Source organism: Hydra viridissima, unplaced genomic scaffold (assembly GCF_058129835.1).
Source record: "Hydra viridissima isolate aposymbiotic clone 2 unplaced genomic scaffold, HvirCarnegie_v1 scaffold_7, whole genome shotgun sequence".
In the NCBI taxonomy this organism is placed as follows: Eukaryota; Metazoa; Cnidaria; class Hydrozoa; order Anthoathecata; family Hydridae; genus Hydra; species Hydra viridissima.
The window spans coordinates 9547080-9574450 of record NW_028324306.1 but is presented as its reverse complement, the minus strand read 5'-3'; the positions used below and the strand labels follow the sequence as shown (position 1 = coordinate 9574450).

The following is a 27371-nucleotide window of genomic DNA, read 5'->3' as shown; positions in this document are numbered from 1 at the left end:
GTGAAAGCTGGTTTTGTTACCTTTGTAAAGAAAATATAAAAAAGAATATGATAAAATGTCTTGCTTGTCAAGGCTGGTGTCATGTTGACTGTGCAAGTGTTAATCAAAAACAGAAACAATATAATTGCAACTTTTGCCAAAAATAAAGTTTTTATGTATTCTATTTTACATTATTTAGTATAATTGTTTTTAAAACAGATATAGTATATATTGTTTTACATTATTTAGTATAACTATTTTTTTAATATCTGCCTTCCTCCTCTATTCTAATCCTAGCTAATCCATTGGTAAACATACAATTTAAATAAAAATTGTACCATATGTCGTGATACCTGTTTTCGGTATTTTCCAGAAGAAAAAAAAGTTCAATTTGCATAAAGTTTATTAAATAAAAAACTTCATTTCATTATATAATGGGCTGTTAGGTGTTATGTTATGTTACATCAGAATATTTCCAATCGCTGATTTTACAAAAACCATTCGTTTTAATCAGTTCTTTTAATCCCTTAAATCTAAAATCATAAAATATTTGCGAAATTGTTAAGTATTTGAAATTAAGAAAGTGGTAAAATATTGGATTACAATGATACAATTAAGGATCTAGTTTCCTTAATTGTACTCTTGGCGCTATTTTTTTAATTTGATTTTTCGAGACTTAACGCTTTTAAATTTTGAGTTTTTTTAACATCTTTACAACAAGCAATCCCTAAATTATGAAATACAATTGAAAATCCATGTTTCCACTCAGTAGATTGCCGACATTTTTTAATTTGGTCTTAGAGAGTACAATATTGGCAACCTTAATAATAACCAAAATATTTTGCTTAGAAATTATTATTTTAAGTTTTTCTGAAATTAATTACAAAATTTTAACGCTTTATTTTTTATTCTTAATCAAAAATTTAGTTGTTTCAAAAGATTTTGCTTTTATATGAAAAGGCATAAAACTTGATCTGTAAATCTCACGGCGATCTTCTTTTTGACTTATTAACCCTCTATCTGGCACATTATGATCAAACTACTAAAAAAATTTTTTTAATGAATTTTTTGTAAGAATATGGTATTATGTGCTAGAAAAAAACACAAAATAAATCTTTTTGATAATTATTATTGTTTTATGATTTGTTGCATATATGCAACTTTGCCGAAAAGAGGTATAGAAAATAACGCTTTTTTTTTAAAAAAAAATGATAATAATAATAATAATATGGGTAAATTCAGGCATGTTTAATAGACCGTTGTAGTTTTAAAATAATTTCTTTTTACTATAGTTATATATTATCTAATTTTATTGTACATGGAAGTCTTTGAAGCAGTTTCTATCCTTGTTCAAACAAAGTTGTATTTTACATTTTGAACAAGCAAAAGAACAGGTCATGTTACATACTCTGCACCGCCCCCTTTTATCCTTGATTTCGGGCCAGTGGCAGAATCCATCATATCTTATATCACTAATTGGTTTTGGGTTTGATGGCTTTCTTCCGAGCGTCTTTAAAGGTGAGAAACTTCTTTTGGGACCAACTTTTTTTTTTGGATCTTTGTCTTTGAGCTTCAACGCTGTTGCTACCTGTAAAATAAATCTTCTTAAAGTCAGCTGTTTTTTTTAGGCACTTGAAGTTTAGTACAGTGCCTTCGGTATAACAACCAAGCATTTATCTTTGATATGTCAATGCAGTGAAAAATCAATTTTAAGTACCACCGTTTTTTAGTGTTTATTCTCGTGCGGTATAATGGTATCAGCATGTCTGCCAGATCTACTCCTCCCATTGACGCATTGTATGCAACAACAATATCAGGAGTTTTGACATCAACATATACTTTCTTTTTGCTGTCAAACCATTTGACTTTCGTTTCCCATAGTTTTCAGTTTATTAATTAATGGCAATGTAGAAAACCAGTTGTCAAAGTATATACGGAAGTTTTTGTGTTTAGGCATTTCTTGAACTAGTCGAAGTATTATATCCTCAGCACCGCAAGTTTGGCCACCTGCACTAGTAGCACCTGCGTAGATGAAAAAGTCGCATATTATGCCTGACTTTCCTGCTCTAACAAAATTTTTAAAACCCCATTTGTGGATTTTTTTGGGCATATACTGACATATCCCACTGAGTTTTGTTTTTGCAGGTATCATTTGCTCATCTACCGATTGCTCTTGCTCTTGTTCAATTTTGATGCAGTTATTACGAACAGCATCTAATACAGGTTTAACCTTAAACAATTTGCCAGAGTGTTTATTTTTTGTAGTATTGTCCACTGCATGCAAGAACCTTCTAAGACATTCATAACGCTTTAAATTCATAACATCAGCAACAGCATCGCATCGAAGTTCTGTTGACCAAAACGATTCATAGCTAGGGAGGCGAACTAATGACATCAACATCTGAACACCTAAGAATTGCTCAATCTCTTTTAAGTTTGTGGCTATACTAGTGCCTGTTACCTGGACACTATAGAGATTAGTTTGTTCAACTAAGTTCTGGGTGATGCTATCATCCCAAAATAGTTTAAAATACTCAAATGGTGTCATGTCATTGCGTTTTGGTAGAGAAAATTCCGCTCCTTGGAACGCTGCATCAAATATTGGTAGTTGCGTTTTCCTCCATTTATAGACCGGCTTCTTTGCAGACTTTCTTTTCTACAGAATCACATCATCCTCATAATCACTAAAATTTATTTTAAGTAATATGTATAATATATATATATATATATATATATATATATATATATATATATATATATATATATATATATATATATATATATATATATATATATATATATATATATATATATATTATACATATTGCTTGAAATATACTTTTGGATTTAAAGAGGCATTATATTTATCAATTTGAATAAAGAATCTCACATTTTGGAAATATGTATATATATAATTTTTTAAATATGAGATTCATTATTCAAATTGATACATACCATGACTCTTCGGATCCTAAAGTCATGTTGAATGGTGAAAAACCACTTTCTTCTTCTTCTTCTTCTTCTTCTTCTTCTTCTTCTTCTTCTTCTTCTTCTTCTTCTTCTTCTTCTTCTTCTTCTTCTTCTTCTTCTTCTTCTTCTTCTTCTTCTTCTTCTTCTTCTTCTTCTTCTTCTTCTTCTTCTTCTTCTTCTTCTTCTTCTTCTTCTTCTTCTTCTTCTTCTTCTTCTTCTTCTTCTTCTTCTTCTTCTTCTTCTTCTTCTTCTTCTTCTTCTTCTTCTTCTTCTTCTTCTTCTTCTTCTTCTTCTTCTTCTTCTTCTTCTTCTTCTTCTTCTTCTTCTTCTTCTTCTTCTTCTTCTTCTTCTTCTTCTTCTTCTTCTTCTTCTTCTTCTTCTTCTTCTTCTTCTTCTTCTTCTTCTTCTTCTTCTTCTTCTTCTTCTTCTTCTTCTTCTTCTTCTTCTTCTTCTTCTTCTTCTTCTTCTTCTTCTTCTTCTTCTTCTTCTTCTTCTTCTTCTTCTTCTTCTTCTTCTTCTTCTTCTTCTTCTTCTTCTTCTTCTTCTTCTTCTTCTTCTTCTTCTTCTTCTTCTTCTTCTTCTTCTTCTTCTTCTTCTTCTTCTTCTTCTTCTTCTTCTTCTTCTTCTTCTTCTTCTTCTTCTTCTTCTTCTTCTTCTTCTTCTTCTTCTTCTTCTTCTTCTTCTTCTTCTTCTTCTTCTTCTTCTTCTTCTTCTTCTTCTTCTTCTTCTTCTTCTTCTTCTTCTTCTTCTTCTTCTTCTTCTTCTTCTTCTTCTTCTTCTTCTTCTTCTTCTTCTTCTTCTTCTTCTTCTTCTTCTTCTTCTTCTTCTTCTTCTTCTTCTTCTTCTTCTTCTTCTTCTTCTTCTTCTTCTTCTTCTTCTTCTTCTTCTTCTTCTTCTTCTTCTTCTTCTTCTTCTTCTTCTTCTTCTTCTTCTTCTTCTTCTTCTTCTTCTTCTTCTTCTTCTTCTTCTTCTTCTTCTTCTTCTTCTTCTTCTTCTTCTTCTTCTTCTTCTTCTTCTTCTTCTTCTTCTTCTTCTTCTTCTTCTTCTTCTTCTTCTTCTTCTTCTTCTTCTTCTTCTTCTTCTTCTTCTTCTTCTTCTTCTTCTTCTTCTTCTTCTTCTTCTTCTTCTTCTTCTTCTTCTTCTTCTTCTTCTTCTTCTTCTTCTTCTTCTTCTTCTTCTTCTTCTTCTTCTTCTTCTTCTTCTTCTTCTTCTTCTTCTTCTTCTTCTTCTTCTTCTTCTTCTTCTTCTTCTTCTTCTTCTTCTTCTTCTTCTTCTTCTTCTTCTTCTTCTTCTTCTTCTTCTTCTTCTTCTTCTTCTTCTTCTTCTTCTTCTTCTTCTTCTTCTTCTTCTTCTTCTTCTTCTTCTTCTTCTTCTTCTTCTTCTTCTTCTTCTTCTTCTTCTTCTTCTTCTTCTTCTTCTTCTTCTTCTTCTTCTTCTTCTTCTTCTTCTTCTTCTTCTTCTTCTTCTTCTTCTTCTTCTTCTTCTTCTTCTTCTTCTTCTTCTTCTTCTTCTTCTTCTTCTTCTTCTTCTTCTTCTTCTTCTTCTTCTTCTTCTTCTTCTTCTTCTTCTTCTTCAGTCCTAAAGATAAAAAAATTAATGTAAATTTACATCAATTCTCAAAGCAAATCAATGGTAATCAAAACTGACTCACTCAGATTCTTCAGAACTGAAAACAACATTGCCAATTTCAAGTTCTGCCTCATTCCCTGATTCATCTGATTTCACTAAGTCTGATAACTCAGAATCAGAATCTGGTTCAAGTACGTAATTAACAGCTTCTTGTACAGTAAAATTTCGAATTCTACAAGTTTTTGTAGGAGCTACCAGAGAAATCATATAGTAAAAAAAAATGATCATTTTTTATACCTTGATCCGACAATGTTGCACATTTGCAACAAATAAATTAGGAGGTAAATCTAACAATATCTTATGCTTGTTTTAGTTTATAATGACACGAATATAAAACTTCAATCATAGCACATAACAATTAAAAAGTTTTAAGCGTCAGCATGGGTTTTCCTATATTCAAAAATGAGCATTAACGATAGTAACTAAAACTTACTAAAAATAGCACTTCTCTTTTGAGCTGCCATTATTCAAAAGAAAATGTTATTGTGGTTATATTGCGTCAAAATAAAAATAGAAAGATCTAAAATACATATTTCAAAACTCCTAATGTTGTGGGTAAACTTTATAACCAAAAAAATTATTAGCAAATCATTTGTTGCAAATATGCAACATAAACGGGAAAAGGGTGAAGTAAATTTTTCGAGATCGTCCGTGTTTTATCATTCGGCCTTATTTTTATAAGATTTTTCATTCCGTAATTTCAAGGCCTTCTCAAACAGGCTACAACAGCTCATTTTCCGTAAAATTAGCGAAGGCCAACTTTTTTACGGTTAAAATTATTTTTTATCCTTGCTTTTGTAAACAAACTTCAGAAACAAATAAAGAGCTTTATTAGAACAAAACATTTTGATTAAATTTCGGAAGCAAATACTGTAGAAATTTTTTTTACGTTTATAAATAAGTTAATTATAATAAAAATTTAAAGACTTTAGCTAAAAATGACTAAATCTCATTTTTATAACTATATGTTTATTTTAGCTGTTTAACACTTGTAATACAAATAATAAATTTTTTGATAAAAACAAACAAATATGTTAACTTTATTTTATTAAAATTATTTTAACTTTTTTTAACTCGAAGTATTTTATTTTGAAGTTGAAAGTTTTACTTGTTTTATTAAACATTCCTTCCCAAAATCTTCAGAGTGTTTTTTACAATAATTGTTTAAAGAAATGTTTGCTAAAATGCAGCAAAATTTTTTAACACTTCGAACAAGCAATTGAAATTTACTATTGCAGTTAATAAAAATGTCAATTAATCCTCTCTTGCACAGCAATGGTAAAACTTTATTCACTAGTGTCACTTCAAATATTAAAAAACAATAAATAACAAATTAGACTAAATTGTCAGAAGGTTCTCTTAGTCTTCCCCTGTTCAAAGAACTAATCAAAGTTCCATTTTCTTGAAACATATCAAAGGTGTCTGTTTTTTCTAAAATTGAATGTAATTCCGGAAGTTTGTAAGCAATAAAACCTGCAATATATAAAAGCCCTTTTTTGCATTCATTTGGCAACTGAACCTCACAATTTTCACATATTGACATATCAAACTACACATCAAGTTCACAGTTATCACAGTGGTGGTCAGCAGGAGGAAATATTGTAAAATCTGCTTGCTCGTCTATCAAATGACAAGTTTTGCCGATTCCAAATTTTTGAATAACATTTTTGCACAGTTATCAGATATGTGCCACCTGACCCTTGCTGATATTTCCTAAACTATTTTTCTAGTGCATCTGATTGCATTTGTCCTAGCAATACATAAGATACACTGCAATTCAACAAATACTTGGCACAGCTTGCTAATCTTTTTAAATTTTTTTGCAAAGCACTCACAGTATCCATTGTTAACTTTTTCTCTCCTTAATTTTGAATTTAAGCATTTCAAACTTTCAGCAAGATAAGAAATATAGTTCTCTAAGAAATCTATTTGCTAATCATTGACTGAAGTAATAGGCTTTCTTCGAATATCATTTAATCTAATATATATAGACCTTTCACTTTACTGTTGACAATAAGCCATCACTTAACAACTGTTCCAATAAAAAGTGCAGTATCTTTAGCTTCAGGAATTTTTACACGTAATGCTGCAACTGTTTCATCACAAAAAACTTTGAGAACTAATCCATAATTTTGTCGTTCAATTGGTTTTGGTGACTTGATGCCTAATATAACTTGCTCGCTTAGAATCTGTTTCATTATTAATAACATAACTAACAGCATTCTCCAGTTGAGAATAATACTTAATAATTCCTTTGTTTAAAAAAGAAAATAAATATCTCCAGAATCTTCTAAAGTTATATATATATTGAAAACTTAGGTACTGGTCCACAGTAAAAACACCAAGTTTTTTATAACGAAACAAAATACAGAAAGAAATTATGTCTTTATTTATTTGAACAAAATACAGACACGCAATTATTTCTTTAAAGTTAAATAATTTTGCAGACCTGGAATCTCGTGACGTATTTGGCTAAAAGTTCTAAAAAAAGAGTGATTTTTTAAATAGTAAATTCTACATAATAAAAATAACAAACCTTTCTCTTTCTACTTTTCTTAATAAAACAGGTCTTATATTTCCTAATTGTCAAAAAAAAAATCAAAATTCCTTTGTTCCTTCGTGTGTATTTTTAAATGCCCCCGAACGTCGGTAATCTGCCGCCGAACGTCGATAATCTTAAAAGTGAATTTTATTTGCATTTTATTTGTCAAAACAATTTTTTTTTTTTTTTGAAAACAAAAAAACAACGTTCTGACTGTATAACGCACAAGTTTTTGTTTACAAAGTAAGGTGAATTCGCATTGTATAAAACATTTTAAATAGGTTACATGGAGTTGTTTCACTATTTGGTAATTTCCAGATCCACGGATATTAGGAAAATCCATAAACGAAAGATCGCCGTGTCTAAAAGTTGAGTTGCGTCTCCTCATCAAAATTTTGTACGTTTTTTTTTTTTGCACCAAATTAAGAAGTTTGTATTGCTTTTTAAAAAGGTGTGTAGTATTTTGAAGAAATTATTATATATCTCAGCAAGTTGTTGGATTAGATATCTATTTTTAAAAGCAAATAAAAAAAAAAAAAAAAAAAGATTTTTACCAGCTTTTTTCTTTTATTCTCTGCTGGTGTGTGACGTAAAAAGTACGTCGCCGTTTTTGTATTGAGCTTATTCCGACAAAAGAGCCAATTTTTTACACGAATTCTTATTTCACTAGATTCACTTGGCACTGAATTTAGAATTGCGCCTCTTTTTATTTAAAGCGTTTAACTACACATTTGTTCTTTTTGCATAAATTCAAAATCCGAACACACGTAAGTAATCATATGCCATTTTATCTTTGCTTAACTTTTGATAGAGATGTTTTGTTTAGAAATATCAACTTTCATATTTAGTTATTGACTTATTTCTTTAAAAACTATGTTTCCTTACCTTAAAAACTTGTTATTTGCCTTCTTATAAAAGAAGGTGTTTCTAGTGGACATTTTCGCGGTAAGAGCTTTCGACAGCAGCTTTGATTGTGCTAAGTTTAAAAAAAAATATTCACTTTAAAACTTGATTAACTAGTTTTGCTACATTAAGCTCAGGTGAATTTTTCTTTTAGTTTTTCTGTTGGAAGCTCTTTACCTGAAAATGTCTGCCTTCGAGACTGCTGCGGCCGAAGTTAAAACTCTTGCTTCTCAACCAACCAGCGATGAAATGCTGAAAATTTATGGACTTTATAAACAAGCCACAATAGGTGATGTTAACATAGCTCGTCCAGGAATATTAGATATTAACGGAAAATATAAATGGGATGCATGGAGTTCTTTAAAAGGAAAATCCAAAGAAGACGCCGAGGCTGAATATATTACACTAGTCGAAGAGCTTAAGTCAAAGTATGGTGTGAATTGAACAAGCCAAAAATTATGAAACATGTTTTTCCATAAAGTTTTATATTGTAAATTTTAATATTTGTTTTTGTGTTTTTTACGTTTTTTAAATTGTTTTTACTTTTTGATTAAACATTAGTAATGTAAAAGATAAATAATAAAAGTATATGCTAAAAAGATTTCTTGAATATATGTTGTACTAAACAAATTTTTAAGATTGAATCTCTAGTTCTTACATTTAGATATAATTCTAAAATAACATAGTCTAAACTTTAGGCTTAAACTTAGTGATTAAGTTAGTTAACCAACCATTATCTTTTCAGTGAAAGGTTTTATTTTCTATTAAAAGAAAATTTAGCAATTAAACATATGTTACATAGACATAGAGCTACTTAATCTAGTTTGTTTTAAAAATGAAAAATTAATTTCTTAGTGCTTATTATGGTTTCATTATTTTTGTGATTAATTGTATGTTATTAATCAGCTTTTGAAAACCAGATAGAAAATTTTAGGTAGTTATCCATTTGAGCTTCCTTTGCTCACCTGGTTTGACACCTAAATACAAATTATTTTAAGCTCATAAATAGTCTAGGAAAATTTAAATTGCCTTAAATTCAAAATAATATTATTATAGCAATGGCAGACTCAGGATCAGCCGGTGGAAGAGGAAGAGGTGGTTTTGGACGTGGAGGTCGAGGTGGCCGTGGGAGAGGTAGAGGACGTGGAGGTCGAGGTGGCCGAGGAGGAAAATCTGAAGACAAGGAGTGGACTCCTGTAACTAAGCTGGGGCGACTGGTCAAAGATCTTAAAATAAAGACATTAGAGCAAATTTATTTGTATTCACTGCCTATAAAAGAGTTTGAGATAATTGATTTCTTCTTGGGTCCTTCTCTAAAAGATGAGGTACTAAAAATAATGCCAGTTCAGAAACAAACTCGTGCTGGTCAGCGAACTCGTTTCAAGGCTTTTGTTGCAATAGGTGACTATTCTTGCCATGTTGGACTGGGAGTGAAATGCTCAAAAGAAGTTGCAACTGCTATTAGAGGTGCTATTATTCAAGCTAAACTCTCCATCATACCAGTCAGACTTGGATATTGGGGCAATAGAATAGGTAAACCCCACACTGTACCTTGCAAGGTTTGTGCTTTTTTTTATTTTTGTTTCTGTATAAATAAGTTAATCCAAAATTTTACTATTTTATTTTCTCTATAAATTGTAAATAATTTAAATTAAAGAAGTCAAAGCCAGTATTTTAGAAGCCTTATGTTTTGGAGCACATAACAAGGAATTCAATAATTTATTTTAACAATAAACTTTTGCTATTATGTGCAGGAATAACTTTGTTATTTTAAAAATCTAGCTTTTAGTTTAGGCAACCTCACTTGTAATAAATTTTGCTGCTTAAATGTCTTGTGTAAAGATTTTGATAATAAAATATCCAAATATCTTATTCCATGAGATATTCAGTTCACTTTCTCTTCTAACTTTCTAAGTAATTGTTGTAGAATTCTAGTCTTCTTTGTTGTGATGTTTGTGTAAGGTTTTTTCAGATTTAACAAAATCAATTTTGAAATTTTGATTATTGTTGATATGACTGATACTTAGCTACAACAAAATCTTAAATAATGCATAACAATACTTGTTCTGGACATAGGCTATGTATTCAGACTATTGTTTAAACTATTTTTTTGTTTTGATGAAAAGCCAAAGTTTTTTTTGTTAGCACATTTTGTTCATGGCATTTCCTTTAAATGGTTTTAGGTTACTGGTAAATGTGGGTCTGTTACTGTTCGACTAATTCCTGCTCCTCGTGGTACTGGAATTGTAGCTGCTGGTGTTTCAAAGAAGCTTCTATTGATGGCTGGTGTTGAGGATTGTTACACATCTGCTTGTGGAACCACTGCTACTGTTGGAAATTTCGGTATGTTCCAGTTAGTCTGGTGTTATATTTTTTGTTAAATTTAAACAGTCTAGAAATTCTATAAATTGTATAAAATACTTTTTTTTATTATCCAGCCATGTCAACATATTTGGCTATTTCACGGACTTATTCCTATTTGACACCTGACATGTGGGCTGAAACTACTTTTGGCAAGACACCTTACCAGGAACACACAGATTATTTGGCGAAAAACCATAATATTGATGGTCGACCATTATCTGTTCCTTTGTTAACTGCATAAACTTAATTCAACATCATGCTACTTTTTTTTCTCTTTTCTTTAACTAGTAATAATAAGCCTTAAATAACTCCCACGATAGTTTGATTTCAACAGCTTTAGAAAGAAAAAATTTCAAGTCAATCTTGTATGAAAAAAAAAATTCCTGGAGAACGGAACGTATTTCTATAAGTAATTGATATTTTTCGCATAAGAGAGAACTGTTGATGGTAATAATTGCATTTTTAAATACGATGTTCTAAATGTTTCTGACAGGGCACTAATACGGATTTACACTTTCATTTCTAGTAAAACGGAGCAAAAAAACGCTCAAGTATTAAAAATCAGAAAACCTGTCGTGTCGACAAGTTAAGATAGGAGAAACGATTGAAATTAAATAACTGAAAAGGTCAAAACATTTTTAATCCGATCTAAATTTAGTGTATATACACCTTCAATGCCCCATTAGCAGTTGTATCGTTCTCGCGGCAACTTACTAGCGACAAAAACAGGAACTTCTCTACTTGTAAGATTAAGAATTATCCTAAAACTTGGGTCGGTCTGTTAAAGGTGGCTCTCTGAATCCTCTAAATTAAAAATTTCGGCAGGACACTTAAGGGGTTGAGTTTCAGGCAAGCCATGTCTCATCTAGGATAGTAATTTGTTTGAAATTACCTAAAACTCTTCTAAAGTTCAGGAACACTTTACTCAAACGCTTTTTGAAATGAATTTGAATTGTAGTATTTTAAAATACAAAAAAGCTTAACGAAAATTTTCTGTGACATCTCATCTAGCAGCCAAATGTAAACCTAAAAGGTCTGAAGTTATTGAATGTGAAAACTATATACACTTGACTTTCGGTATCTTAAACTCTAGGGAGATTAAGGGAAAAGTTCGAAATATCGAGAAATGAGTACGGTCGTTTGGTAGCGCTATGTTATTGTACGCATGCGCAAATTTTACGGGAAAAAATCAACGTTTTTGAAATGGTTACGGCCCTTAGCAACGAACGTAATTTTTTGCTGGAAACCAAGTAATTGCATATTCTCCGATATAAATAAATTTTTTTGTTGCTGTTTTAATTTGAATTAATTTAACGATAACCCAGTTGTGTACTAAAACACTTAAAACAAGAGAAGGAACATCTAAACATTCGTTAACATTTGTTGTTGAGAAAGATGACTGGTTAACTACATGCGATTTGTTTACATTTTTTGGACACTACGTTCTAAGTTTTTAATCGTGGAAACGGAACCAAATTTCTTGAAAAAGTTTGAGGAGACCTTCTTCTAGTTATTTCTTTTGGCTGTTCTTAGCATTCAATTTTTTTAATGGACAAAAAAGGCACTTTTCTGCATTACCTTATTGACTATTACAACTACATTTTATTTGCGTTTAGTTAAGAACAAAAAAAAAACTATATATTATTTAGAAATGTAAAATGCTGTTGCTAAAAGCATTTTTAACTATTAAAATTTTCGTTTTTTCTCTTTCTTTTTCGTGATTATGGAAGTAACATCCTACTTTTAGGATTAGTTTTCTGATAGTAAAATTTTTGGATGCTTTTTAACCGCTTTGTTTGGCAAGGGATAGATTAATAAATATCTTTTAAATTGTTGAACTCAGGACGAATTAATTTTCCACCTTTTTCACCATATAATTCAAAGCCAGCACCCTATTTTTTCAAAGATGAAATAGCGTGATCTTCCAACATGTGTAACTTTGGAGGCACTAAAGCCTTAGGACTACTGAGCACTAGGCCAAGTTGTACGATAAAAATGCATCAGTTCAACAATATTTTTTTCTAAAGAAAAAATGATAGCAACATAAATATTTGTACTTATAATCCCAGCTTTATAAGTTAAATCATAATAAATCATCAAAGTTATCTTGCTAGGCATTGTTATAGTTTCAGTATTCTCTTCAACCTCAATAACTATACACACAATAAAATTCCAAAGCACTTTGAGAAACTTATTAAAAGCAGAAAGAAAAAGAAAAATATTAAAAAAAACATTCTTAGATCATTTAATATTTCTGATGTCATTGTTTTTTTGTTTTTTTTTGAGTAGAATATGCTACAGCATGAAGAAGATTTATGAAATAGTAGCTTATATTTTGTAATGATTTCAATTGATTTTTAGTTGGAATAAATTCATTTTTAAAGGAAAGGGAATCTTAAGCAATTTATGCACATGCTTGTTGCTGAACTTTCAGTTTTTGTTATATAGCTTCAAGTTGTTTTGTGCATAGTCCATCACCTTACTTCAGTGTAGATTCAAGCTCCAAAGTATTGTATTGCTTTGTGTATAAAAGTAGTATAATTGCTTTCAAATTAAGATTTGTTAAACAGTAGTAATACTTTCCACAAGAAAAAATTGGTCAGGAATCTTCCAGATATATTATATTAAATGCTTAAGGTGGTACTAGCCTATAAAATATCAAAATTTTCCAATTTTTTTACTTTATAAATTTGAATAATATAACTATTGTAGATTTCATAAATATATAATGTTTATATGTTTCTTAGTAAAAAAAAAATGAGCTAAAATTTCAGTCATAAGAAACTGTTTTTTTGATGGTAGCTTATGTGTCTTGAATGTTTTAGAGAGATTTTATTTTGTTTTCTTGTTTTCTGAAAAAATAAGTTTTTCAACTTTGAACAAGGATATTTTTTTAACTACTTGGAAATTATACCTAAAATTTTTCCAGACTGGTTATCAGGTTACTGTGAAGGGGTTCAACCAAAATAAGGTCTTTACAGTTTGCTGTTCTTGAAACATTGATATAGAAAGCACAGATTTTAAAATAAAATTAATTTAAGAACCATTATTGAAAATACTACCATTTTGTATCTATAAATGCTATGATGGCGATACCGATCAAATTCCTTTATCAGCATGTTAACCTTTTTGCAAAAATATAGACTCAAACTATGACTAATTATGAAGAAATCATTGTTTAAAAATGCAATTAAAATTGCATACTAATTGCTGACCCTGCATGTTTATGAACTTATTATTATTTTTTTATTTATTTACGCAGAATGTTTTTTAATTGTACATAGTTTTTAACAAATATTACACTGAAAAAAAAAAAAGATTGATGGCTTTAGTATTTATAGGCCAGTACCACTCTTTAAAACAGAACAATAATTCTCTTAAAAAACAGAACTTAACATTATCATGTTGTCAATGCCACATTTTTAAGAAATGCTTACCATTTCCTTTTTCCTTTTCTTTATAAAATCAAACTAAGGGAAGAAAATTGACTTAATATTTTCCACATTTTCAGGATTACTTAACGTAGCCATTTCCATAGCATTATTTACCAGCTGTATTTGTTCAAAAAGATTAAAAATAGAACTTTAAAGGTCTGACATGTGTTTTTGATTTGACATAAATTCATGATATTTTTTAGAACAGATGCTACTATTACTTTTTAAAACTCCTTCTGACACCATTAAAATATCAAATGTCATGGGCTACTTCTTCAAACATGTTGAAATATTTAAAATGAATCCCAATAGCAATGTGCTGAGTTGTTAAAGAAATCTAGATATAAATGTATGCATATGAGTTATAATTTTAAAAAAATTAAATTAACTTTAGTGACATTGTAAAGCAAATAAATTATCACTAGTTAAAGTTGAGTAAAATGAGAAAAATAATTTTACCTGATCTAGAGATACCTTCAACATTGGTTCTGTTATGACATTATTGAAACTTTTTGCATTTTTCTTGAGGCCCTTATTTTCCATAAATCTTTGATAAAAGATTAACAACCATAAATAACCCTAAGGTGCTAGATTTATTTCAAACTTCTCATTCTCTTCTTTGTAAAAGTTGAAAGGAGTATTTTCAAACACATTTTCATTTCCAGACCAGGTTTCAGCAACTATTTATAGAATAAGAATTTGTAAAATTTTTGAGTTGTAGCACTTGTATATAGTTTAGAACCAGCCAAAAGCAATCCAATATTGTCATCACTTGTAAAACTTGCTTTGTAATGTTGTACATAGACTAAATTTCAGTATTAAAAAAAAAATCTAGAAATTCTACGATCAGATTTTATTTTATTTTGACTTTATAATTCTCAGTTTCATCTTTATCGACAAGCTGCTTTTTCAGTTCTTAATATTCGTGCGCAATTAAATTTCAAGGTTTTTTTAAGACATGTACACTTTGCTTATAATAGAAACTATCACAACTTATATTTTGTAAGAAGATTTCTATTTGTAAAATTATTTAAGAAAACGTTAGGACTGCCACTATTGATAAATCATAAACTTTTTTCATGTTTACATCGCTTTCCGTTTCTATTTCTGGAGCATGCGCATGATAACAGCGCTGTTTCGCTTTATGTAAACGACCGTGTGGGTTGATAATAAGGAAATTACCTGATTTTCCCTAAAAAAAAATTATTTTCTACCTGATAAACCAATGATAAGGCCACAATTTTGGAAAGAATTTGTATCCTGGATTTGCTTCAATCTTTTCTATCTTCATTAGATCTTCAAGCTTTAGTCCTAAGGATCGTATTTCACTACTCTATTTTGAGTTGCATAGCAAAACATTCATTGGCTAGTGAACTTGTGGTTTTTACATCGCAACCTAAACCAATGAAAGATTCTGCTGAGAGCTCTTCTTAGACAATACTATGATCTAATTCTCGCAAACGGTCAAGCTCTTCTGTGAGATTTGAACGGATCATCATCACCAGCTTCAGTCATCTACTGGTTTAATTTGTTGATGTCAGATCTTTTAAAACAATTGACAACAGTGCACTTTGGCACAGCATTCCAAAAAGAAACAAGATCTTTAATTGCTAGAAGGATAGAAATTTTTAACAGGGGTCTGTTTTGTTGATTGCCTTGAGACCACGGTCGTTTACATAAAGCGAAACAGCGCTATGTTATTATGCGCATGCTTCATAAATAGAAATCGAAAGCGATGTAAACATGAAAGAAATTTATGATTTATCAATAGTGGCAGTCCTAACTTTTTCTCAAATAATTTTACAAATAGAAATCTTCTTTAAAAAATGTAAATTTGGATAGTTCCTATAATAAGCAAAGTATACATATGTCTTAAAAAAACCTTGAAATTTAATTGCACGCGAATGTTAAGAACTGAAAAAGCCGCTGTCGATAAAGGTAAAAACTAAGAATTTTAAAATCAAAATAAAATAAAATCCGATCGTAGAATTTCCAGATTTTTTTTTTAATACTGAAATTTAGTCTATATACAAAATTACAAAGCAAGTTTTACTAAGCATTCAATATTTTTACTTTACGTTAATGGCTTACAAGTGATGACCATATTGCACTGGTTCTAAACTATGTAAAAGTGCCATCACTCATGGAACTAGCGTTGTTAATGAATTCGTATTCTCTAAATAGTTGCTGAAACCTGTTCTGGAGATGAAAATGTGGTTGAAAATACTTCTTTCACCTTTTAAAAAGAAGAGAATGGAAAGTTTGAAATAAACCTAGCACCTTGGGGTTATGTAAAAGATCTATCAACACATATTCTTCCACATCCTGATCCACTTGAAAGGTCTAAAGTTACCTAAGCAAAAAGTAAAATCTTAAGAAAAAAAATTAGTTTAGCAAATGTAGCATATGTCAATTTGCAAATGACATATGCTATACTCTCACATTAAAGCAAGTTTTATCACTGCTAGTGTAGCTTACAGCATTAAAATAAGATTTATGTAATATGTACATCTTTGAAAGTTGCCAAATTATTTATGTTTTTGTTTTTATGCAGCTGTAATAGTCTTTTACATCATAAGTTCATTCCTGAAAAAAGATATTCAAGTTAAAATTGTAGGAGATTATGGTGGAGGAAGGTTTAAGTTGAGCTACCAGATTATAAATACTTTAAATCTAAATAGTAAAAAAAATACTATCATTTTCAACATTTTTTAAGGCAAAGGATTACAGATTCAACATCAAAGTAGTCATGACATGATATCAAGAGCAAATAGAAGACCTGCAAAGAATGAAGAATAAGTAAGAGAAACAAGTAATTTATATATATATATATATATATATATATATATATATATATATATATATATATATATATATATATATATATATATATTCTACTGTAGTTTTTGTATTTTTTTCAAAGAACAATTTCATGTGCTGATTGAAGTATTTGATCACTTATTTTAATTTTCAAACAAATTGATTGGTTTATTACTCATTGGGAGATTATTGTATCTGTTTTTTTAGAGATAAAAATGCTTTGGGGTTAATGAAGAAGTTTGGTTTGGAAGTTAAGTTTGGGTGTTTGAATGCTGGAAATATCAGGGGGAGATATTTTAGTAAAAAATTAGGGAAAATCAGGGAGAAAAAAGCAAAACTTTAGCAAAAAATCAGGGAAAATCAGAGAGAAAAAAGTGAAATTTTAGCAAAAAAATCAGGGAAAATCAGGGAATTTTGTTCTTTAATAACGGTGGCAACCCTGATATATATATATATATATATATATATATATATATATATATATATATATATATATATATATATATATATATATATATATATATATATATATATATATATATATATATATTGGAACTTACTTAATTGAATGTAATTGTTAGTAAAGATTTAAGATTTGCACTGGATTTAAAGACTGCCCTGTAATCTAAATATCAAATTTAGGTCCTAGTTCTAAAAGATTCCTGTGGTTTTCAGGTATTTCCGTTTCACATAGGTTTAATACAACATCTTTAAGAAATGAAGGAGTCTCAGCTTTTTCTTTTAAATTTATATTTTTCAAGATATTAAATTTTTTGATCAGACGATATTTAGATTACAGGGCAGTCTTTAAATCCAGTGCAAATCTTAAATCTTTACTAACTTCGCGCAACAAAACAAAACTACCATCAAATAGCCATCCCGGAGTATACCTGGTAGAATGCGAGTGTAAACAAAAATACATCGGCGAAACAAAAATGAAAATAGCAACAAGAACAAAACAACACCAAAAAAATGTTTTTGAAGAAAAATTAGAACAATCTGCAATTGGCCATCATACAATTAAATGTTCATGTAATATAAAATGGGATCAAGTAAAGACGCTAAAAGTAGAACCCAAAAAATTTGAAAGAAAAGTTCGAGAGGCAATCGAAATTCAGTTCAACAAATGCGGACCTAAAAATGGAGGTTTGAATTTAGATGACGGTCAATATGTAAAAACGCAATTCTGGACGCCATACTTTTTATACCTACGAAATATTAAAGAAGCCCAACTAAAGCGAAGTTTAAAGAAGCCATTAAAAAGTGACATTACCGTTAATGTTTGTTTGTAATTTAATTTAATAAATATTTGTAATTAAAGCTGAAGATGCTAGTATCAATAATCTAGCGAAAATTTCTTAGGTAAAATAAAAAATTAGTATTGAGAGAATTCGTATTTATTGAAGTTCATATATTAAATATATATATATATATATATATATATATATATATATATATATATATATATATATATATATATATATATATATATATATCTGTGTGTGTGTGTGTGTGTGTATGTGTGTATATAGTTCTATTTTTAAGCTTGATGAACAAATACAGCTGGTGAATGTTGCTATGGAAATGGTTTCATTAAATAATCCTGAAAATGCCTATAACAACTAAAATTGCTAATCCTTTGATTTTAAGTAGGGATGCGCCGAACGTTCGGCTATTTTGCCGAACGTTCGGTTCGGCCGAACCTTAGCAAAGGTTCGGCCAATAATGCAAATTTGGAAATCATCATACATTTACCTAAATATAAATAAAATTTAACTCATTCGTACCATAGCTACAGTTTAAATGGATAGAGTTTTTATTAAAAATTGCGTACCAATTGAACATAGAAAGACATAAGATTTTATAAATGTATTTCAATACAGTTTTAAATTAAATTTTATTATGTATTTTCAATACAGAATAAATTTAATCGGACCAAATGGAATAACAGATTTACCAAAACTATTACTTGACTAAAATAATTGTAAAACAAATACCCCTACATCAATTGGGTATTGTTTTAGTTCATCACAAAAATCTAATATTATAAAATCACCATTTGTTAATCTTAAAATAAGAAATTGGAATTTAAACGAAAAAGATATTTTATTGAACTTAAGTTTGTTAAACATGATGCCTATTGTTGCTGGGTAAAATAAATTAATTTCTCTACAGAGAAATTCTTACAAGCTTGCTACTCAACTGGTTTAACTGATAAAAAATATTTGAAAGAAACAAACTTAGGGAAGCACATTATTATGGAGTTTCATAATAACACTCCAATTAAGTATTTTGTTATTAATGTATAATTTTATTATGTAATAGTAATAAAAATCACGAATCAGTAATTTTAGAAAAATAAAATGTCAAAAACATGAAAATCAATTATCACTTGTTGCTCTAAAGTTATAATGTATAAACATTAATTTTTCACCACTTTCTGGTGATAGTCTATTTCTACTTGGTTCATAAATGTTGCCACCTATACTAAAAAGTCTTTCACTTTCAACAGAAGAAGGTGGTGCTGAAAGAAACCTTTGGGCTATTTTCTTTAAATTTTTTAAAGAGTTTCCACAATTTTTCCACCATAAAAGAGGACTTTCTTTTTCCATAACAAGAGGGAGTTTTAAATACTCTTCAATCTCCATGTTGATCATTTGCACATTAGAGTGTGATCTTTTAAACCTTTTGCTATCTTTAGTAATTGAAAAATTGGAATCACATTCATTTATAGTTGTCAGTTTGGAAACTAGCCGAAAACATTCAATAAATTTTGGATACACTGGTTTCACAAACGCTTCATTTGTGTCACCTACTGCGGGTCCTTCACAATCCGAATCAGAGGATTCAAGTTCTAAATTATGTTGCTGTATTTCTTGCATCTGCTCATTTAGCCAATTTTTTATTACATTCTCATCTTCCTTTTGATATATTAATTTATATCTAGGATAACAAAAGGTGGAAAGACATAAATACTTATCATGTAAAAATGTACTCAGTCTTTTGTCTACTGACTCTTTCAATTGTTCAACGAAAGTGTTTATACTTAAAAAAGCCTCACAAACTAATGCTTGATTAAAAAATACTTTAAGAGCCATAATCAAAGGAATAACATCTGATAAAAATGCTTCACGTTTGCTGAGATTAACGGTTAAAGTTTTAAATGGTTCTAAAATATGAAAAACTTTATCTAATAAACTCCATTGGTATGAACTTAATGTTGATTGGGTAGCATGATCAGCTGTATAAGTTGCCAAAGGAACTCTTTGATCAAGCATCCTTTCAATCATATTGTAGGAACTATTCCATCTTGTAGCAACATCTTGTATTAACCTATGCTTATTTGTACCAAGTTGTTCCTGAATTGCTTCTAATTTTGCTGCTGCTGTTGGTGAATGGTGAAAATGTGTTGCCAGACATCTGCAACAAACTAAAATTTCTTTCACAGATTGTTGCGACAAAATTGAGTCATGTATACATAACTGTATTGCATGTATAAAACATGGCATAGACTTAAAACCACTGTCTCTAACACCAGCTGCCATATTGGCAGCATTATCTCGTAAAACAATGTGAATTTTTTTGTGTGGAATTTCAAAATTTAGCAAACCTTTATGTAAATACTCACTTATATTTTTTCCTGTGTGACTTTCTGGAAAATGCATAACTCTGAGTACTGCTCTCTGTTGGGAAAATTCATTATTGAGCCAGTGTGCTGTCATGCTTATGAATGCAACATTTGAACTATTTGCTGTCCAAATATCAGTTGTAAGGGAGATATAACTGGCAGCAGATATATTACTCTTGATTGAATTAAACAGATTACCATATATTTGTGGAACAATTTTTTCACTAAAGTAACTCCTACTGGGTATTTGGTAATTAGGGCATATCTCTTCAATTAGTTTTCTAAAACCAAGATCTTCTACAATTGTGCATGGTTGAATATCCAACACCATCATTTCTCCAATGCAATTGTGAATCTTGATTGCTCTATGGTCATTAATATCCCACAACCTTTTTTTATTAATACTCTCTACTAATGTTAATTGTTTTTTTTATTTCTGGATCACTTGATGTAGAAACGGTTGATGTTTCAATAAATTTTTTTTTATCAGACTCTTTTTCAGCTAATAAATACTCTACAAGGTGCTTTTTTTTTAAATGGCGTCTAATTGCACTAGTGGTAAATGTTTTTGGACAATTCCCACCTCTTGAGATTATTGCTTTGCATAGTAGGCAGATACAAAAACGAATGTCTTTCTTAGAAACTTCAAAATATTTCCACACAGTACTTTTAAAAGACATTTTTTCAGAAGACATTGTTTTATACTTTTACAAGATTAAAATGTTATTACTAAATTATAAAAAAGAGGTTTAACCAAAAATAAAGCATTTTAAATTTAAACTGTGTAAAAATATCTTAAAATATAACCAACATGTTACATATTATGTTATTTTATCCTTTACGTTATATGTTATACATTTATTTATATTACCTAACTTTAATAATTGTATTATTTTTTTCAAAAAAAATCGTTAACATTTTTGTTTACACTACAAATAGAAATGTTAACATTTCTTTTCTTTACACCACAAAAAATCATCCAATAATAAATTAACTTTTCAAAGTTACTTTATAATTTTTCATACAAAATTTATAAACCCTTACTAATGTTTTAACAAACACGTTAAATGTTTAATAACACAATTTTTCAAAACTAATGTTTTGATTCAAAAATAGCAAGAGTTCGGTGCCGAACCGTTCGGTGTTCGGTAAAATTTCATGGCCGAACGTTCGGGTTCGGTGTTCGGCGAAAAATTGAGTTCGGCGCATCCCTAATTTTAAGTGTAATATTTGACTAAATTCATGTACAATGAAAAAACTTTCAGCGTAAATAAATAAAAACTGATAATGTGCGCATAAACATGCAGAGTCAGCAATTAATATGCAATTTTAACTGCATTTTTAAACAATAGTTTCTTCTTAACTAGTTATAGTTTGTGTCTAAATTTTTGCAAAAAGGTTATTATTTTGGTAAAGAGATTTGATCAGAATCCCCTTCATAGCATTTACAGATCCAAAATGGTGGCATTTTCAATAATGGTTTTTAATTTTATTGCAAAATCTGTGCTGTCAATATCATTATCTCAAGAACAGCACACTGTAAAAACCTTATTTTTGTCAAACCTCTCATAAGTAACCTAATAAACAGTGTGCAAATATTTTAGGTATGATCTCCAAGTAGTTAAAAAGATATCCTTGTTCAAAGTTAAAAAACTCAGAAAGTAAGAAAACAAAATAAAATCTCTCTGAAACATTCGAGACACATGTGAGTTATCATTACAAACTCATTTTCTTATGACTAAAATTTTAGCTCATTTTTTTTACTAAGAAACATAAACAATATACATTTTTGAAATCTACAATAATTATATTATTCAAATTTATAAAGTAAAAAAATTGAAAAATTTTGAAATTTTATAGGCTAGAACCACCTGAATTTACACGTTATATCTGTATCATTCCTGACCAATGTTTCCTCGTGGAAACTACTATTTAACTCATCTTAATTTAAAAGCAATACAATACTCTGGAACTTGAATCTACGCTGAAGAAAGGTGAGGATCATGCACACAACAGATTGAAGCTATATTGCAAAAACTGAAAGTTCAGCGACAAGCATACCATGGAAAAAGTTTTATTGGAAATCATGTGCATAAAATGCTTCAAGTTCCATTTCTTTTATAAATTAATTTATTCCAAATTTGAAACATTATTACTAATAACATTAATAACAAGTAATATAAAATCATGCAATATATCTTTTAAAGAGACATTTTTCTTTTTTAGAAAAACTCTATGCTAAAGTTATGTAATTCTATTTCAAAGCTTGTCCCAGAGAATCCTTCATCATAAAACTTTTTTATGATGAAGGATTCTCTGGGACAAGTCTGTACAAGAAAGCAGTCGAAATCATTACAAAACATAAACTACACTTTCATAAATTTTCTGCATGCTATAGCATATTTTACTCAAAAAATACAATGACAACCGAAATATTAAATGAACTTAATAAGTTTTATTTGATTTTTTTCTTTTTCTTTTTGTTTATAATGAGTTTCTCAAAGTGCTTTGGGATTTTATTGTGTTTATTGTTATTGAGGTTGAAGAGTATGCTGAAACTATAACAATGCCCAGCGAGATAATTTTAATGATTTATGATGATTTAACTTATAAAGCTGGGATTAAAAGTACAATATGATTCATGTTGCTATCATTTTTTTTTTAGAAAAAAATATTGTTGAACTGATGCATTTTTATCGTACAACTTGGCCTAGTGCTCAGTAGTCCTAAGGCTTTAGTGCCTCCAAAGTTACACATGTTGGAAGATCACGCAATTATATTTTTGAAAAAATGGGGCGCTGACTTTGGATTGTATAGCAAAAAAGGTGGAGAATCAATTTATCTTGAGTTCAACAATTTAAAATGTATTTATCAATCTATCCCTTGCCCAACAAAGCTGTTAAAAAGCATCCAAAAATTTTACCATCAGAAAACTAATCCTAAAAATAGGGTGTTAATCCCAGAATCACGAAAAAGAAAGAGAAAAAACGAAAATTTTCATATTTAAAAACACTTTTGACAACAGGATTTTACATTTCTTAATAATATATGTTTCCTTTTTTCTTTTATTTGTCCCTACTAAAAGCAAATAAAATGTAGCTATAATGGTCAATAAGGTAATGCAGAAAAATGCCTTTTTTGTCATTAAAAAAATTGAATGCTATGAACAGCCATAAGAAATAAATAGAAGAAGGTCTCCTCAAACTTTTTCAAAAAATATGGCTAGATTTCCACGATTAAAAACCTAGAAGTTAGGGTCCAAAAAATGTAAACAAATCACGTGTAGTTAACCAGTCATCTTTCTCAACAACAAATGTTAACGAACGTTTAGATGTTCCTTCTCTTGTTTTAAGTGTTTTAGTACACAACCGGGTTATCGTTAAACTAATTTAAATTAAAACAGCAACAAAAAAAATTATTTGTATCGGAGAATATGCAATTACTTGGTTTCCAGAAAAAAATTGTTTTAGTTGCTAAGGGCCGTAACCATTTTAAAAACTTTGATTTTTTTCCGTAAAGTTTGCGCATGCGTACAATAACAGCGCCACCAAACGACCGTCAGACAGCCTCACAATTTTTCGACGATAACAAGCTTTAAGAACTTGTGTTTTGCCTTTATTCATGGGCTGAATTTCATATGTTAGAGAAGAGAAACATCAAGTTGATATTTCTCTTCCCTAAGCCCCCATCCCCCCCCCCCCCCCCATCGTGATAGATAGTACGTTTTCTTTGGGAGGCACTAGTAAAACAACCCAAAATAACACCCAACACTACAAACTTGCAAACATTTTTAATGTTTGGAAATTTGAAGTGTTGGGTGCAATTTTGGGATTTTAATGTCTTTCCATCATGCGATCATACCATTCATTACGGAGGTACTTTCACCAAAGATGGTTTTAAAGCTGATGCCATTCCCAAAACTAGAACAAAAAAATTGAATTTTAACTTGAATTAAACGTTGGAAAAATTGATCGCTGGTCCATGTGCATTTATCTAACTGAAACAAGGTGTGACAAAAAAGAACTGATCTTATGCAACTAATAATCAGGTGCTTTTAACTCCGACTCTCCCAACACTTTCTGCAATTTTTAGTGCTTTTTCTTTCAGTTTGATGCCATCGATAGGTACTTGTTGACTTTTGTAACGAATAGGGTTTCTCATTTCCCGTAAATTTAGCATCCTGGGATTCCCGGTGTGTAACTTAATTATCCTGGGATTTCCCGGCATAATTTTTGATGTAATAACATGCGGTTTCTGACACAAATTTATCTTAGCACGCTAATGTATATAACTATTTAAAATAAAATATTGTTTTAAAAAACATAAACAATCAATCGATTTGCCATTTAATTGTGAACGAATTTTTCCCATAAATAGACCCGCGGCAGAAAAAGGTCTTTCAGATTCAATTGATGTCGGCTTGATGGCCTTTAATGTGGAGCATATTCTTTTTAAACTTTTGCTACGCTTTCCAGTTGCCTCAAAAATTTTGATTTCTTTTGTGAGGTCTTTTAAATTGCTAATGTCTTCTAGAACTGCTTTTTCAACTTGTTTGACATTACAAAGAGTCGCATCCAATTTTTGCTCAAGTGTCAAAATACTTTTGCCTAATAAATTTGGAGCAACAGGTTGAGGTATTGACGGGTCAGAAACCATGCTTTCATTATCATTTCAACAACTTCATTATTTGATGAACTAGTACTAGCATCCTCTATGTACAACCTGCTATAATTTTTTTTTTGCTGTTGCTGCATGTTAATGAATGTTTGGACGGTAAGAGTAGTTTGGAGTTGATATTTAATATCTGATTATAAGTAATTTGGTTGTTTAAAAATTTTAGTAGTCCAATTAAACTGGCATTTCTGCGTTCTTCAATTCTCTGCTCCACAAATTGAAGCAGTTTATTAGCTATCAAATTTTTTTTCTCCGCCAAATTGTCTAAGATGAATATCATTACACCTTCTGCGTCAAGTAGAGTAGAATTACTTCTACCAAGTCTTTTTATTCAAACTTTTATCGGTTGCAGAGAAATGGTTATAGCATTCATAAGCACATATTCATTTTCGGAGATATCCAGAATTTATTTTCGATCATTGCTTTTAGTATACATGTTTTTATTTTAAGAAATCGTTCTAGGATTGCAACAAGGTTATTCCACCCTGTTTTGACATCTAATATCAGCTTCAGATCTTTATGAAACATATATTTTACGTAGATTTCTAAAACGCCATTTTTAAAAGGTGATTTGCGGAACAGTCGAACCACTTTTCGAACCTTTGTTAAGGCTATATTTACGCTATTTTGTAAATCATCATTAAACGTAACGCCTATTGAGCTCTATGACTCATCATTACAGTCAAATACATCATCAAACTCATCGTAATCATTCAAAGATTCATCTGAATCTTGCAACTGCGATTCAAGTTCAATGGATTTTGCTGAAGAGTCTGACTTTTTGTTAAGAACATCACATACTAGTAGTAGAGAAATGCGGGTTCTGGGGCATTAATTCTTTTCCATATATAAGCGCGTTAAATTTTTGCGTGATGAGGGCTTTTTGGAGTTATTTTTTTATCGACAACATTTTTCTTGACCCCTTTGCATTTTTTGTGCTCTTTTTCTTTATGGATCTTGTAAGAGTAGAGTTTTGGTCAAAGCCCAACAAATTCTTCAATTTACTTTTCTCCGGTTTCGTCTTTGAACATTCCGATGACCTTTTTGTTAACGCCAATCTTGAAACCAACGTTTTTAATGGCAGGGTGGTTTTTATCGAAATCGCTCGTGTCAAATCTACTTTCGACGTCACCAGCAATGTTTTCATAAAAGTCTTCTGTTTCTATTTCGTAAATGAGTGAGTCTGTATCTGTCATGAGGAGTTTTGCGCGGTCATTATATTTTGGTTTGATGTAGTCGTGATGATGTTCAAACATTAGAGTTTTGCTTATATCCAGGATGCACATTCCTAAATAAATAGGTTTGTTGTAAACCAACTTTGTTTTTTTTCATTTGAACAGCGATTAAGTTTTCATCAAAAATGGTGCGACTTTCGGAATTAGGTTTTCTAGACAATTTATTGGCTTCTTTTTCTTTAGTGACCAGTCTAACGTCTACATAATTTATTTTCAATGGTTTTTCCAAAGACTGAATTGTTCATGAGTTTGAAGAATTCCTTTTCAAAGTCGTTTGGAGCTTTTGCTCTTAAATTGGTGTTGTGGTCGATGTATTCTTTCATCCAAGGTCTTTATTCAAATTTGATGCCTCGATGTATCTTTGTAGTTTTAAGTCCTAATCGTTTATACAGTTTCAGGTTTTGGTGATAGACGACGTAATTTTTTTTGTTGTTTAAATTTGGAACGAGCTTTTCTACTTTCTTGATGAGCATTTTTTCAGGAACCAAAGGGTAATCGTTGTGCTCGTCATGAAGATTTTCAGGGTAATCCAAATCGACTTCTAAAATGCATGGCATTGATTTCCAATTTAAAAGTTCGTCTTTAGTCATCCATTCAAAACCTTTAGTGGGAAGAGGTTTACTCATGGCCCATCCGTATAAATTGTTAGCGTCTAAGTACTGGATGAATTTAGACACTTTGGTTGGATCATAAGAATCGCCCATGTATTTATTATTTGAAATTCCATGTCGGCTTGAAATCATGCTGATTCCACCGCGTATTCCTTTTTGAAACATGAGAAACATGTCAGGATTGCTTAAAAGCTCTAATTTTACTTCAGTCATTGTACAACAAGCGTCTATTGTAAGCCCGGGAGGAGTGTAATACCAAGCGGGGTCGAGATTGTAGTATTTCATGCACACATCTCTGAAATTTTCATTAACGTCGGCTTATTTCAGCACATCAGAGACGTTATATAATTCGTGGTAATCTTTAAACGTTTCACAGCCAAATTCTTTCCAAACTTTTGAGCATGCGCATAGCCTTCAACTTCTATACCTTTGTCGTTGAATTTGGAGAAAAACGCTTCTATTTGAGGTAATTTTGTTTAAGAAAACTTTTCAATCGAGTCCACCCAATCGTAAGGGTAAACTCCTTTTCTTCGCAATAAATCAAACTGATTTCCAGACTAATATTCAGCAACGTTTTTGTAT

General features: G+C 30.1%; 2 protein-coding genes and 3 long non-coding RNA genes across 7 annotated transcripts; 3 read left to right on the top strand and 2 right to left on the bottom strand.

Annotated features, from left to right (window-relative positions):
* Nucleotides 1-4482: 4482 nt before the first annotated feature.
* LOC149886047 (uncharacterized) lies at nucleotides 4483-5057 on the bottom strand. Its single transcript, XR_016454498.1, has 2 exons — nucleotides 5012-5057; nucleotides 4483-4769 (listed from the first exon to the last, which is right to left on the bottom strand). It is a non-coding gene; the product is annotated as an uncharacterized LOC149886047 (long non-coding RNA).
* Nucleotides 5058-7751: 2694 nt separating this feature from the next.
* LOC145184582 (small ribosomal subunit protein uS5-like) lies at nucleotides 7752-10644 on the top strand. 2 transcript variants are annotated; one of them, XM_080060302.2, is made up of 4 exons: nucleotides 7752-7887; nucleotides 9080-9582; nucleotides 10207-10366; nucleotides 10462-10644. In XM_080060302.2, the coding sequence occupies exons 2-4, from the start codon at nucleotides 9082-9084 to the stop codon at nucleotides 10626-10628; spliced, it is 828 nt and encodes a 275-aa protein (XP_079916428.2). In that variant the 5' UTR covers nucleotides 7752-7887; nucleotides 9080-9081; the 3' UTR covers nucleotides 10629-10644. The 2 variants fall into 2 exon arrangements, with proteins under 2 accessions (XP_079916428.2, XP_089949211.1); XM_090093085.1 differs by lacking the exon at nucleotides 7752-7887 and having other exon boundaries at nucleotides 8771-9582.
* Nucleotides 8207-8653, top strand: LOC149886046 (uncharacterized). The gene has a single exon (XM_090093086.1). The coding sequence runs from the start codon at nucleotides 8207-8209 to the stop codon at nucleotides 8465-8467; it is 261 nt and encodes an 86-aa protein (XP_089949212.1). The 3' UTR covers nucleotides 8468-8653.
* Nucleotides 10645-11952: 1308 nt separating the features above from the next.
* Nucleotides 11953-14914, bottom strand: LOC149886045 (uncharacterized). Of its 2 annotated transcripts, XR_016454128.1 has the most exons (3): nucleotides 14281-14914; nucleotides 13825-14158; nucleotides 11953-12408 (listed from the first exon to the last, which is right to left on the bottom strand). It is a non-coding gene; the product is annotated as an uncharacterized LOC149886045 (long non-coding RNA). The 2 variants fall into 2 exon arrangements; XR_016454127.1 differs by having other exon boundaries at nucleotides 11953-14158; nucleotides 14281-14872.
* Nucleotides 14915-17666: 2752 nt separating this feature from the next.
* LOC149886044 (uncharacterized) lies at nucleotides 17667-22406 on the top strand. The gene is made up of 3 exons (XR_016454129.1): nucleotides 17667-18003; nucleotides 21874-21974; nucleotides 22130-22406. It is a non-coding gene; the product is annotated as an uncharacterized LOC149886044 (long non-coding RNA).
* Nucleotides 22407-27371: the final 4965 nt, after the last annotated feature.